Genomic DNA, 14,967 nt, shown 5'->3' on the forward strand with positions numbered 1-14,967 from the left:
CACATCCGTGCTCTTAGCTAAGGACAAGCTCAAGGGTCCCACCATTCTATTATTCAATTTAAATAAAAACATTTTCACAATATTAAAATGCATTAAAATATTCGAAATACTATTACAAATTATAAAATAATTAAAAATTACATAATTAAAATCCTAAAAATTAAAAATAACACAAATAAAATCCTAAAAATTAAAAATTACACTACTCGTTGCCGAATTTCGCCCAAATGTGATTGATTAGATCTTTTTGTAGCTCAGTGTGGGCTCTTGTATCGCGCATTGTGTGTCTTCTTTCCATCCTCTCGTTCACCGTCGTATGCACACCTCGACGTGGGGGAGACCTCACGGTTGAGCTTCCGGCTTCATCCTCGTCGTAAAAGTTACCCGCCATCGGTCCTTCGTCAGCTATAATCATGTTGTGCAATATAATGCACGTGTACATGATGTCGGCGATATTCCTAACGTACCAAAGCCGAGAAGTGGACTTCACAATGTTGAATAGGCCTTGAAGGACACCAAAAGCTCTTTCGACGTCTTTCCGAGCATACTCTTGACGCTGCGCAAAAAGAATCCGTCTCGGCTCTTGTGGATTGCTGAACGACTTCACGAAAGTCGACCACCTTGGGTAAATACCATCGGCGAGATAGTAACCCATGTGGTATGCATTTCCGTTGACGGTGAAGTCGATCGCCGGTGCTACACCATTCAAAACATCATCGAAGAGTGGTGAAGAATATAGCACGTTCAAGTCGTTGTTGGATCCGGCAACACCGAAATATGCATGCCAAATCCATAGGCGGTAGTCGGCGACTGCTTCAAGGATAAGCGTTGGGCCGCCACCTTTGTGGCCGCTTAAGTGTTGCCCCCTCCAAGCAGTCGGGCAATTCTTCCACTTCCAATGCATGCAGTCAATGCTGCCTAGCATACCGGGAAAACCGTGGACTGTTTCGTGAAGACGAAGCAACCGTTGACAATCGTCGGTGGTGGGTGCCCGAAGGAATTCCTCGCCGAAAGCAGAACGAACGCCGTCGCAAAAACTCTTGAGGCATAGGATTCCAGTTGACTCACCGACATGCAAATACTCGTCGAAGAGGTCAGCCGTTTGCCCAGTAGCAAGTTGTCGGATGGCACAAGTACACTTTTGCAATGCCGTGAGACTTTGCCGACCGGTTGCGTCTGCACCTTCTTGAAAGTATTCAACGCGGGTGGACAATGTGTTGACAATACGCATAAACAACCGTTTTGACATGCGAAAACGGCGCCGAAAGTAATCTTCTGGATACCGCGGCTGGTCGGAAAAATAGTCGGCAATGAGCCTTTCATGGGCTCCCTCTCGATCACGAGGGATGTAGCGACGTTTTGCTCTAGTTGGTTGAGGAGGAGGGGCGGGGGTATTGGCGGCGACATAGGCTTCATAGGCGGCATGATATTGTTCATAATATTCTTGTTCTTCGCGCTCCGCTTCCGAATGATATTTATTATATTTATTATTTCTGGCTTATTTATTATTCCTAGAGTAATAAAACTCCAACTGACCAATTTCCGAATAATAAAAACCTTGTTCAAACTCCTCTTGAGGACATTATCAAACGAGACTCACCTCGCGCACGATTCAACATAATAGCAATCCTAGCACCGCTAGATATTAATCACCACTACCCAATATATCATGATTATTGGGTTGCGAAAAACCCGCACCATTTGATAAGTCAAAGTAGTGCATAATCAATACCGTATGCTCAATGCTAACGTATGTAGATTAAGAAATAGTTATTTTATCAAGACCTAGTCTTTCAGTAGATAGCATAAAGACACATCTTGCTGTTATATCCATTCAGTGCTATACCACACCAACGTCATCTTATTTCGAAAGGCTTAGAAATAATCGGACTGACATTGCAACCTTTCACGATAGGTAGACTAAGCCTATATGGGTTGTGAAATTCTTCTTTTTCCTTTGCAAAGCATTGCATAGAACCAACTGTGTTACCTTAAAGTGGACGTCGCCCACAACTAGTCTACTAAGCAAAAGACTTAGACTTTGTTTGCTTCTTATACATTTAAATGTTTATAAAACATCTTATAAATGCACAAGCAAACACTATGTAATAATATATCGATTCTATTTGTTCGAAACTGCTCGAATAATACTGAATCGGGTTAAAAATGGATTGTAGAGTTTTACGTATACAAGCAAGATTCTATTCGCGCGAAACTGCTCGGAACATGCTTTTCAGTATACCAAACCTAACAATATGTTGGTGAAAGAATGTGTTTGATGTTTTTGTGTGAAATTAAAGGTAAGATTTATATACACTGAGTTTTGGCTCATATAAACCACTAATATTTTTCAGGAAAATATATCAGTGATGTTTCAGTTAATGTGAGTTATACAAACTCCACTTGTTATCAGGGTCGGCGGCTGACACGTTTTGGCAACCTTCTCCTCCTCATTATTTCTACATGTAGATAAATGTATAGTATACAGAGTGGTGAGAAGGTCCCACTACGGTTCGGAATGTTTTAAAATATGTACTTGTTAAATGTTGGTTTTTTAAATTATATAATATGTCGTTTTATTTACTTGACGTGTGGATTGCTTATTTTAAATTTTAAATTTATTTATAGAAAGGGCACACGTCATAAGGGATGAGGTGGGACAATGGTCAGACCCACTACGGACCGACTTTCTTTATCTTTCGTAGGATTGTGGTTAATCTTAAATTAAGATTGTTGCGATTGTTTTAGGTCTTTTAACATATGAATAAATTGAAATAGCCGTTCAAAAGTAAGGTTTCTAGCATGTAAAACAAAAAGATAATTAAAATAGATTTGTGTTTCTTGATTTTCTAATATGAAAGACTCCACATTTATAATATGTAGATACAATAATATCTTGCTATAATGCAAGAACATAAATAGAGTATCTACGATAGGTTGAACTCACTTTTGCAAACTTGAAAGAACCAACAAAGAAAACCTAGAACATAGCTTATAATTTCACTCGATTACATTTAATTAAATCAAAATAAAAGACTAACGGTAGACGGAGTGTTGATAACGCTCTGACGGGCGCGTAATGCGACATGTCGTTTATTCATCTTCTCGGGCTCAGTTTGGGCCAACTCTGGCGGGCTCTCGGCAGGCCTTGGCTGCTGCTATTGTGCAGTCTGGTCCATGGTTGTAGTTGGGCTCATATCATTGATCTTTTTTGTTTTGACATTGTAACTTTTAACATCCCCATCCAAATTAAACAAAGAAAATAACCTGAATTATATTCTACATATATCAACCCAAACATACTGTTTACGGCTTAAATAAAAACCGGCATATGCAGAGGACCAATATTTGTATCTACTCTTACGGGGAGTTTTTTCTAACTTTACTGAGAGGAATTGAAGATATGTGACATGTGCGTAAAATTATGCACCTAAGATAATAAACCTTTCCATCAATAAAATTTATATTTGGCTGTTAGAAGAATTACATTATCCTGATTGCAAGCTATATAAAATAGCTATTCTAACTAACATCAATGGCCAACACTACTAAATTGCAATAGCTGCCCAGCCGAGCATCTCAACCCTTCAATTTCTGTTTTCACATGTTTCCTGATGGCCCTGTGGGTGTTGAGAGTGTTACTGGAGTTTGCAGTGCTCGATTACCATGATCAGTATGCTGGGGCCGATGATGCTGCCTGCTCTGGTGGTGTCTTTGTTCATGTTGATGAAACTGTGCACCACTGCTTATATGTTGTGGTAAGGTCTGGGGATGACGGCTCGCTCTCCATCTCAAGTATTCCACGAGAAGAGAATTGGTGCTGATCGCAATCCCAAACCCGGTGAAAGAGGAGAGCAACACGGAAAGAATAGGATTCACATTAAGCTGCAAGTGATTGAGCAAGCAAGATGCAGTTATCGCTACAGATTAGAAGAACAAGACAGATTCGAAGAAAGAGTAGAGTAGGCATCTCTTACCACGGCATAAAAAATATGAGCGAATAGGATCACAATTGCAAACTGGAAAGAAGCGTAAGCCCATATGTAACTCTTGCTCACTGCAAATCATAACATAAAAGCATTCTATAAAACAAAAAACAGTCAATTCACGATAAACTCATATTGTCTTGACATTTTTTTCTTATCAAAATCAATCATAAAAACATGCAAAAACTGAACGGAGCAAGAGATGATCAATCATGTGTTAAACTTTTAGAATTGATTAAGCCACATAGAATGATGACTAGCTCGACTGGAGATTAATACAGAGGGCTTATGAAAGATCATATGCTACTTTATTGAACTACACTTTAGTGGCTGTAACTAAAAGACAGTCGTTTGAGGAAGAAAAGAAAATGTTCTGATCCCAGATTCTTTAAATTGTTTGCTTTCAATATTTTCATATTTAAGCGAGGAATTCATTGACAATATAAGTGAACGGAAAGAAGCTTATGAGATTACCCATTGTGGATGCTATCATTGATGAAAGGAGACCTAAAACACAAGAGAAAGGCAAAGAAATGGCGAGTGCTCGAGGTCCCATGTCAGCTACCTGATATAAAGGAGTCATTAAATATAGTAAGTGACAAAATCTAAATGGAAGATTAACTTGTAAGGTAGTTTAATCTACTTACGCACAACATAGCAAAACTATCTCAATAGAAGTCCTAGCCACATCACTAGCTACTTCACCCTATTTGAAGCTACCCAGCTATTGCCTACTATTCAGCTCTGAATCTTTTAACAAGTATACATGTTTATAGTATATTTGAAGTATGCAAATAGAAAACATATCCGATATTATAGATCGAAAACTTTGTAATAGCAATAGAGTTGTGAAATTATGAAGGATTTTACTTTATTTATAATATGTCTATAATTAGTTCCTCAGGAAGAAAACTATATGAAGATCTCATAACCTGTGATGAGTCTGACTACAATACACAGGCTAAAAGGGCAGTGAATGAAGGCCTGGGATGGAAGTCTACACTGTAATATAAATACAATATACAAAAGAGGAGTACCAGAAGCTGCTCTAGAAAGCAGAAATATGCTAGCATGCTGACCATGACGAGAACAGGCACATCCTGCCAGACCCTGCTGAGAATTGAAGTAATTACAAATCAAGCAATGCTTAGAGACTTATAAATCTGAAATCAAAATCAAATAGTTTCGCAAGTTATTGAACCGAAGAATTACCTACTTAAAAGAAGTACTCATCAGTTTTAGTAAGTCATTGCAGTTACTAATACTATCAATCATGTCATACCAAAATGGCAAAATATGGTTAAAGATACTAAGAAGGCATAACTGATCATAACTGTAATATTAATTAATCAACTATCTTGATAAATCTTCTTTCAAAAGACTGAATCTTATTCCTATCAAGAAGCCATTACTATCTTTCACTTGCACCAATTATTGGAATTTGCCATACTACTGTTCAATTTTCTGCCCTCTTTAACATTTTCCGAGGTTGTGCAGGGGATTACGATGAAGCATATGAAGTAGGAAAATGAGCAGGATTATTATGTTGGGAGCTAGTGCCAAAATCTTCTCCATTTACAGAAGTAACAACATGGGATATCTTTATTTCTTAGAATTCAGCTTGATCATAAACCAAAAGCTCCACATAAAAAGAACAAAGGATTTTACAGAATAATTCAGCAGAGTTTTGTCTCAAATATTAAATAACTTCCAATTTTATAGCCTATGATTTTAGTAGGAAATTATCTTGATCACCATAACAGATCAAAATTATATAAAATTTACCAAAATGGCTATCAAGAAACAACCTACAAGCTACATATACACATAAAATATTATGAACAGAAAACTATCTGGACAGACAATATGAATATAGCATCAGTGTCAGCCCTGAATTATCAATTAGGCCAGAGTAACCATATAGACTCAAAGTCCAAACTGATTGGTCAAATCAGTTTATGTTAAGAGTAATGCAAAACAAATGGAGGCAACACATTATTAAATATAATCAATCCTTGGTAAAACATTAAGGATTAGCTTGCCTGTAACGAGTTGCTTCCCTTTGTTGTGGTACAGCAGGTGGTCTTCGTACAACATTAGGAGGATTTTGTAATTTCAACAATGTTACTGGAAGGTTACGGACATCCTGCTTACAAACATCACAGGTCTTATTACCTTTGATGCTAAACCACTTCACAGCACATTCTTGGTGGGCAAGCGCAAGCTCTCCTTTGCAGCTGCACTCCATCTTCAGTGTTTCACCCCCTTCTCCAAGCTCTATTAAACAAATTCTACAAACAGCCTCTTCTTCGGGAATGTCTTCCCCGGCATCATCTATTTCGTAAATAGTCAATACGATTTTATGAATATTGTGAATTATAATACAAAATCACTAATACTACGTTATACATTTGTGCCTTGGCCATCACCCTATTCTGAAGGATTTCTTGTGCTCGTTTCATTAATGATCTTTTCTTACGGGAGCTTAAAAATGATATGTACGTTGAGTCGTTGACCCTTAAAAAGTTTGAATTACCTTAGCTTATCTATACAAGCTCTTCACACTACTGGGATGCCTAACGCGTAGAAGTTAGTATCAGCAATCACAAGAACTATTTGAAATATCGCAAGCACAAAATACAGAGATGCAGATGTTATACCAACTTCTATTTCGGGAGATATATCTGGGGAGGCGTTTTCCACTGCTGTAGGGAGATGGTGCTTTGATATCACACGTATCAGACCCCCATGTGACTCTGTTCGCCTCAAGCTTCTGGTTTTAATATTAACTGGAACTGAAAAGGAGCGTGTCATGAGTTTCTTAGCTTCAGGTTGCTGTACATAAAGTCGGAAACAAAGCTCAATTAGAGGATTGAAACAGAAAACAATATTTTACTTTGGTATGGTAGGTATACATTAGGCAAAAACTTACAAGCGTTTTAGATAGAAGATCCGCATGATTTTCAAGTGAGGGCTTAGGATCAGCCACTGCCGTTGGTGTCACAGGTAAAGAATGTACTGATTTTGTTGATGGGGAAAACAATTTGTTTAAGGAAAATGATCTTGAAGTCGAAGGCTTGTCTGGAAGGGGCACATCTGGTATGATAAGAACTGTTTTTTCAGTTTCTTGTGATGGGATTTTACCCCTGAAGCTCTTCTGAGAAAGCATGTTCTTAACAGATGATTTAAGTTTTGCTGAACTGGGTCTCGGAGGCAATCCTGCTCTGGTAGAACTGGGACTGGGGATGTCTATCCTTGTTATATCAGACAATGCAGCCTCCAAAGACCTTTCAGGTATTTCCAGAGATGACAGATTTGGGCGTCTGGGTGGCATTAAGGTGGCTTCTTCTCGTTCACATCTCTGATATCATTCATATCCAATTATTTCTTTTTATCACGTTAATATAATCTTACAACTCCCGAATAAAACTGTTGGCATGTTTCAATTCATTGCCCACCACTATTGAGTGGTGATGGTAGTAAAAGTCTGAAAACCTCATTCATGCTTCCAAGTAAATAAAAAGAATGATTGTGGCACAGAATCTACAAGTCCTAGAGTTTTTCAAAAACCAATAGCATACTTGACTCCTGATTCCTGAAAAACAGAAATTGCATTTTCGATAACATTCCATAGCGAGAGACTGTGACAATTAGAGAGAAGAATTGGTTCAACTACCATCAGGTCTAAGTCTAACTTTGCAGCTCTCTCATACACATATATCCTCACTTCTGCTTATATCTTTTCTTCTTGTTCAGATTGAAAACCAGTTGTACAAAACACATCTCACAATTTCCCAAAAATGAGATGGCATCCAAAATTCCAATCAGCTCTCTATATAAGTGACACAGTAAAAGATACCAAAAGCTACCTCGCCTAACTTCAAGCAAAACCTATTCAATATAACTTTAGAGTCACTCAATTTAAAAACATGCCATCTTACAAAATTCAAAGCTCCTCTTCCCAATTTTTCAGAGCAAGAGTTACCAAACTAAAAACCCACAAAATCAAGCAAAATAAAAGGGGACAATTCCTACCTATCAACTACAGAAACTCCAACACCTCAGAAAACCCCCAAAAAATTTAATGACAAAAACAATCCGCTGATGTGATTGATTTTTGCTTAGAAAAATAAAAATGACCTGATCATCTGCTTGAGCGGTTTGATGCAGTGTTCCGACGCCAGTATCCTCCGCCATGGAAGCTGGGATTACAGCTTCGAAGCAACACAAGGAAAACGAGAGCTATGGAAAAGGGAGCATTTTGGATACATTGATAAATCTGTTTTGAACATTGAAAGCTGTCGTGGACCATGAAATTGAAAAAGTGAGTCAACTAAATTCTGTTGTGAAGCAAAAAGTTTATGACTTTAACAACATACATCATGGAAACCATAAACTATACTTTTTTATTGTTTTAAAATTTATAATTCGTAAACAAAAATTTATTCGTTGAACCATTCTTGACTTATGGCAAATAAAAACAAGAACATTTTTTATTTTATGAAACTTTGATAATGGACCATTTTCGTCCCATTAATTAATCATGATATTATGTTTTTTAAAAATTTGCGTTACGTTAGTACGTTTCTTGTTTTTAAAATTTTTTTAATTAGTCATACAGTTTCAACTCACCTAAGTATTTGATTGGCTAATGTGATAAACTGATAATCAATATGGAGGTTGGCTGTTACTATTAAGAGTTCAATAAGTGTAAACAGAGTCGAATTCAATTGCAAATTGTTATTTCCCATATAAAATCTAACCAAATTAGTTGTCAAAAAAAGATAATTTGCCTCTTTCACGTCACTATTTTTAGCCGCTGGTCAGATCGAGTTGGCGAGACGTCTATTGTAAGTAAACTAAGCATCATTATGATGCCATCATATATGCATGTTCCACTAAATAAGAGTACACTATAACAAACCGTTCCGGCAATAAACTAATCAAAGGATGAATCGATACATATGTTAGGCACAAAATTACTATTTAAAATTTAAATCATAATTTTTGTTATTAATCTTACTTTTTAAAAATAGCTAATTGAAATTATAAATTTTATATATTTCTAAAGTATTTTACACTTTATTTGTTCCTTAAAAATAGACCATATCAACTATGCTAGCAAATAGGAGTAATGTTCACATCAAATAAAGAGTACTTCATCCGTTCCACAATAGGAATCAAACTTGATGTGGACACGAATTTTAAGAAACGTAAAGAATAGTGGTTGAAAAAGTTAGTGCAATATGAGATTCACTTTTTATATTAGTTTTATACTGAAATGTGAGTGAAGTGAGTTAGCGGAATATGGGACCTACATACCATTTATGGTAAAAATGAAGTGTAACTCTTATTGTGGAACAGACTGAAATGACGAAGTCTGACTCTTATTGTGGGACGAGAGAGTAATATTTATTCTCCTTCCACTAATAAATATTCATAGTAGATGTCACACTTGAGGATTGACATGAGATTTTAGGATGTGTTGTTTTGTGTGTTATATTAATGTGAGAGAGAACTTTTTCTAAAAAAGGAAATGCGACATCTTTTGTGGGATAATTTAAAAAAGAAAGTGTGACATCTATTATGGGACGGATGGAGTATCTTATTTTCACAAGCTTGAATTTTAAAAAATTAATAGTATTTAATTTTGTAAAAGAAAGTAGTAGAAAAAGTTAGTAGGTGAGTCTAATTTTTTTTATATTAATTTTACAAAATAATACGAGTAAAGTGAGTAAGTAAATGTGATAATATATAAAAATGAAACAAGATGACTATTTATTGAGTGACGACGAAAATTTAAAAATGATACATTGAAGTAGTATATAGTAAAGTTATGAGCCCTTTTAGGGCAACAAAATGCAAAACATGAATCCTAAAATTCCAGCCAGCAAAAGGAAAAACTAAAAGACAGGGCAACCATCAACCACGACACCCTTAGCCGTGGGGCATGCCGCCAAGCCGCAATGCTCCCCTTCATTCCCCCACCACTCCACATTCTTCCCTTCTATCCCCGTCGTAAAGTAGAGCACCACCGCCATGAACGCCACCCCAGCATCCAGCGCCGCCGACAGAATGTAGTTATACCTCTGCCACCACTTCTTCCTATACCTATACACGAAGAAGTTGAACACCGTCCCAACAAATATCCATGCGTTGTAGTTCAGAGCTGACGCCGGCGGCAGATTCGCCGTCGCTCCCAGCAGCACGGGCAGGTTGATCAGCGGGATCCACGACTTCTCCGGGAACGCCCTGTGGAATCCCCACACCACTACTGGCCCGGCCAGCCCGATTAGGAAGAAATAGTTGAGGGCAGGGTAGTTGCCTTGGGTGCCGAAGATGCGGATGGGGCTCACCAGCCCCCAGATCACCGACGCGTCGAAGAACACATGGTCGTTGGGGCACGTCCACGGGCTGCTTGAGTCCGGGTCTTGGTGGCAGATGCCTTCGATCGAGTGGAGGAGCCACCACGCCACGCTCATGTTCACCGTGCCTGCCACCATTGTTCCGATAAACTGACCACATCCAAATCCACATTTTGTAAGATACAGAAAAAGGGGACATTGGTCGTAAAAATCATTAACTTTCGACAATTTCTGCAATTTTCAACTAACTTTGAAATTAGCCTTAAATATTACCCAAATAGATTTTTTTTGGCAGATTGATCTTGTGGCTAGCCATGAAATCTATGTGGCCTAATTTGAATTATACATGAAACACGTCATTTAGCCACCCTAAATCTTGAATTCAATGTTAGATAATATGTGCCACGGGGTGTGATCAAATGAAAACTCTAAATATGGTACAAAGTACAAACTCAAAACTATGATCTGGACCACTGAAAAATGTCAATAGATCACAAAAAAACATCAACAGGAAAATGTCAACAGAATTTCAACGGTAGTCAATGATTGATGCTGTGTTGATATTGTGTTGACGCTGTGTTGACATTAAAATCTTGAAATTTTACACCGTGTTGATATTATATTGAAAATGTGTAGAAGCTGTGTCGAAGAATTTTGAGTTTGTACAATATATAAGTTTGCATTTTATCACTACCCTATGTGCCACATAGATCTTTCGGGTTTTAAGAATGACCAGCTGTGGAAAATTGGTACCGATCTTCAAGTTGGTGACTCAACGATTATTATGGTTTTTAAGACCAATATCTCTTAAAAAAATACTTTGTCTATGGTTTTATATAACATGCATGAGAGCAAAAGTGTAGTACCTGGACAAGAAACATTGATCTAGGAGGAATTTTCATGTAGTGTCCAAGCTTGAAATCACTGAGAAAGGCGATTGCTTGACTCATGCTCATGTAGCCATACACCTTAAAGCACACATTAGCTATTGGCCTTCCAGGATATACAATCCCCATTAGGTACTCTGTTATTATATTCAATCCTGGAGTCTGTTCATCAAATATAACCATCTAGTAAGTTTCCACAACTTAATTATGCATATTTTGTATGGATTTTTCAAGATATGTATGTATATATATACCTGATTAGTAGTAGCTGTGATAATGCTGATAGGAAGTGTGAAAATGAAAGCAAGAAGTGCAGCAGCCAGAAGCGCCCATACCGGCATCTGCACCTCGTCTTTCAGGAAGATGCAAAGCATCAATGCCACAAAGAGTGTCACTGAAAGAAGAATGTAGAACCACCATGAAGGTATGTCTTGGTAGTTCTTCATCAGCTTAGTGTGAATGTCCATCTTCTCCCTTTTAGAAGCCTTGAAACGCTCATATATCTCCCTGCAAATTAATATCCAAAAAATTACTCCATCTGTCCCCGATCAATTGTCTTACTTTAAGAATGTACAAGTGCAAAAAATTAGTAATAAAAGTTAGTGGAACATGGGTCCATTTCAAAATTAGTAAAAAAGAGAGTGTTACAGACCAAACAAGAGAACCCATCCCAAAAGACTAGTTTATTAGGAGAGAAAACTCATTTAGTCTATAAACACCACACCGGTTGCTCTTAGGACGATGTGAGATATTGAGTACGTAACCGACAGTTATTTGCGAATAGATGAAAAAGGAATGATTATATGCCCCAGCTATGATTTAATAGTTTAATATGCATGCAATCAACTTTTTATCCAAAACTTAGAAAATAAATGTACAATAGCATGATAACTCAAATCCAAATCCATAGGAAGAAAATGATAAAAAACTATTAAAAAAGTTACCTTCCATAGAATAATGCAACGTGGGAAAGAGTAGCTGCAATGGTAGCAAATCCAAATCCATAAGCAAGAGCAAACATGATGCTCAAGTTAATCCGTCCCTGCTTCGCATACTGCGCCTCGTCCAGCTTGAAATGACTGTTGACAATGGCTTTGATGTCGTAGTTTGCCCCGTCGGCCTTGAACAGGTCGACGGAATAGAGAGGGAACGTCTTTGCGTTGTAGACGTTGAGCCCCCAGTAGGAGATGGGCACGACCACGTAGACGATGAAGAAGTACCCGATGAAGATGTTGGCGATGGCAAAGAAGGGGGACACGAGCGGGCTGAAGAGGAAGGAGGCCACCACGGACCAGTCGAGGGTGAAGGCTCCTAGGGCGAGGCCGTTGAAGCCCGACCCCAGCTGCTGGGCCGTGACGGAGTGCGGGAAGGCCCAGCACACCCATGAGATGCTCTGTAGGGTTTTGAATAGGTAGCCGGGGAAGATGTACCATAGGAAGCTGCAGGTTAGGGCGATCACGAAGAACTTTGGCCGGGATGTCTGCTTCTTGCTGTCTGGATCCGCTGAGATTTCGTCCTTTTCGTGGAGTGTTCTGCAAACGAGAGAGCATCGAATCAAGAAAAGAAGAAAAAAAAAAAATTGTTGATATCACTAAGGTGATGGAAGTACGTTTTATTGCTTCAACTTCAATCATCGAAATTATTTTAAATAGCGTGAATTTTGCTACGATGTTCAATTATCAAGATTTTCTTGTTTCACATCACTACTATAAACAACTCCATTAAGTACTTTTTAATTAATTGATATATGAGATATTTTGTTATAAAAATCCACACTTGGAACAAATCGAAAGCTATGTGAGACTCTCATTATTGAGATATAAATAAAATTAGTTGTGGTAGACTAGTAGGTGAAATAAGACATAAAAGGGTGGGGCAAAGAACACGAAATACAAAGGATGTTGTCAAGAAAATTTCATTATTTATGGCGATGGATGATATAGTAATTAATTCATAGGAGTATTAAAAATCAACATCTTATCATAGCACATCGTTAATAAGCTTCCATTTTAAGGAAAGAAACAAGAACGTCCAAATCAGCTATGCATGAAGAAGAAAATTTACTTTACCCGTGAGTCCGTCAGTGATTATAGTGACCGGGTATTTATTAGCTTCTTATTCATAAGCTAGTTAAGTATTATTAATCTTTTATTCATTAAAATATAGATGAGAGAATAGGAGATAACATTAAGAATTGTACCTGAATAGTGAAATTTGGACAAGAGTGCTGGGCCACCACATGTGTGCTGGATCCACTACGTATTTCCTTAGCAGCCCAGCCCAGCCATATCCAAGAACCTATCATCATAGTACTTTGTTTTATTCATATTTGAACCAATTTTAAGACCTTGATTATGCCTCAATTATATATAGTGTAATTTCAAATACATTTGTAAATACTGATGAAGACGTTTTGAAAGCGACAATTACAATACCACAATTTGTATCGAAATAAGTGCTGTCGTGCATACTATGAAGCACATATTTCAAGAGTTATGGGCAGTTCATGAAAATTGAAAAATCATTCTTTAGATATGTTGCTAAAAATAGATAGAATTGTTAACTGGAGAACTCTTTTTGACGAATCATGCCATTTAATGGTGAATGGGTGAAGTATATTAATTATGTATAGTACACTTTACTCGTATTTAATTAATTAATTGATCTTAATAATAAGTTATATTTCAAAAGGAAAAAAATAATAATAATTATTAGATCACATTAATTTAGTGATCCCCAATTAATTACTCCTCTTAGAATTATTTTTGAATAAAAACTAGTACTACAAAAAAATTGAGAGTGAGACACCGAATAAGACACCAATGATGAAATTCAAAAGTAAAAGGTTATATTTATATGAATAATTTGTTTAGAAAATAATACCTGAGTGGTGATAATGAGGAGCCATCCAGCAAGAAAAGAAATTTTCCTTCCATAAAAGGCAATAATAATATCGACAATCATAACCGCATAGGCCGACCCGTTTCCGAAAGCGCTACCCGCATTTGCGAATATGGATATGAGCACGTGCTCCTTGATGTTAAACGGGCCCGGGTTGAGCGAGAATTCCCGGGGCTTCAACCCGGGAACCGACACCGTCCACTTCCTCGACGGCAGCACGGCCGCCATGAAGCGGCCGATGGGCAGCGTCGCCACCACCACCGTGATCTGCGTGATCACCAGCGGCGACCGCCGGTACGAGAAGAACTGGTTGAGGAAGGAGAGGAGGATGCACGACAGGAGCCCCAGGACCCACATCCGGAACGTCCATACGGCTAGGGTCGGGTCGTCCGTCACTGGCACCGTCAGGCGCACTTGCTCGATGGGCGAGGGCTCGTCTTCGTCGTCGAGCTTTGGCAGTGGTTGGGAGAGGGGAGGGGTGGCTTCTTCCATTTCTCCCATGGTTTGGAGAGTTGAGAAGCTATGGTGATAAAGGTAGTGTAAAATGATTACTTATTATGTAGTATAGTATGTTATATAATTATTAATGACATAGTGGAAAGGTAAAATGGCTGGATTTTGGACCATTAGTTTGGTTGTTAATTATTAGGTTAATGGAGGAATGATGGACTCTATTTGGATCAATTTTATATTTTCTTTCGAAATTCCTCTATTTTAGCTTAGTCTTTATCAATTACTCTTCCTCTGTTCCATAAACATTGTCTTACTTTGAACGTCCAGGAGTTTTAAGAAATATAAAAAAGTAAGTTAAAAAAGTTGGTGGAATGT

The 14,967-nt window shown here is 37.8% G+C and overlaps 2 protein-coding genes across 3 annotated transcripts; both read right to left on the reverse strand.

The window, feature by feature from the left end:
* Positions 1–3,436: 3,436 nt before the first annotated feature.
* On the reverse strand, positions 3,437–8,309 carry LOC125196620. Of its 2 annotated transcripts, none has more exons than XM_048095211.1 (8): positions 8,127–8,309; positions 6,919–7,347; positions 6,647–6,821; positions 6,029–6,320; positions 5,024–5,096; positions 4,461–4,551; positions 3,978–4,057; positions 3,437–3,885 (listed from the first exon to the last, which is right to left on the reverse strand). In XM_048095211.1, exons 1-8 carry the CDS (start codon positions 8,181–8,183, stop codon positions 3,601–3,603), a joined length of 1,482 nt encoding a protein of 493 aa, XP_047951168.1. In that variant the 5' UTR covers positions 8,184–8,309; the 3' UTR covers positions 3,437–3,600. The 2 variants fall into 2 exon arrangements, with proteins under 2 accessions (XP_047951168.1, XP_047951169.1); XM_048095212.1 differs by having other exon boundaries at positions 6,919–7,581; positions 8,127–8,278.
* A 1,438-nt stretch (positions 8,310–9,747) lies between these two features.
* Positions 9,748–14,735, reverse strand: LOC125192171 (oligopeptide transporter 4-like). The gene is made up of 6 exons (XM_048089675.1): positions 14,122–14,735; positions 13,439–13,536; positions 12,183–12,770; positions 11,493–11,745; positions 11,218–11,400; positions 9,748–10,501 (listed from the first exon to the last, which is right to left on the reverse strand). The coding sequence occupies exons 1-6, from the start codon at positions 14,638–14,640 to the stop codon at positions 9,890–9,892; spliced, it is 2,253 nt and encodes a 750-aa protein (XP_047945632.1). The 5' UTR covers positions 14,641–14,735; the 3' UTR covers positions 9,748–9,889.
* Positions 14,736–14,967: the final 232 nt, after the last annotated feature.

The sequence above is a fragment of the Salvia hispanica genome, chromosome 6 (genome assembly GCF_023119035.1).
Source record: "Salvia hispanica cultivar TCC Black 2014 chromosome 6, UniMelb_Shisp_WGS_1.0, whole genome shotgun sequence".
Classification (NCBI taxonomy): Eukaryota; Viridiplantae; Streptophyta; class Magnoliopsida; order Lamiales; family Lamiaceae; genus Salvia; species Salvia hispanica.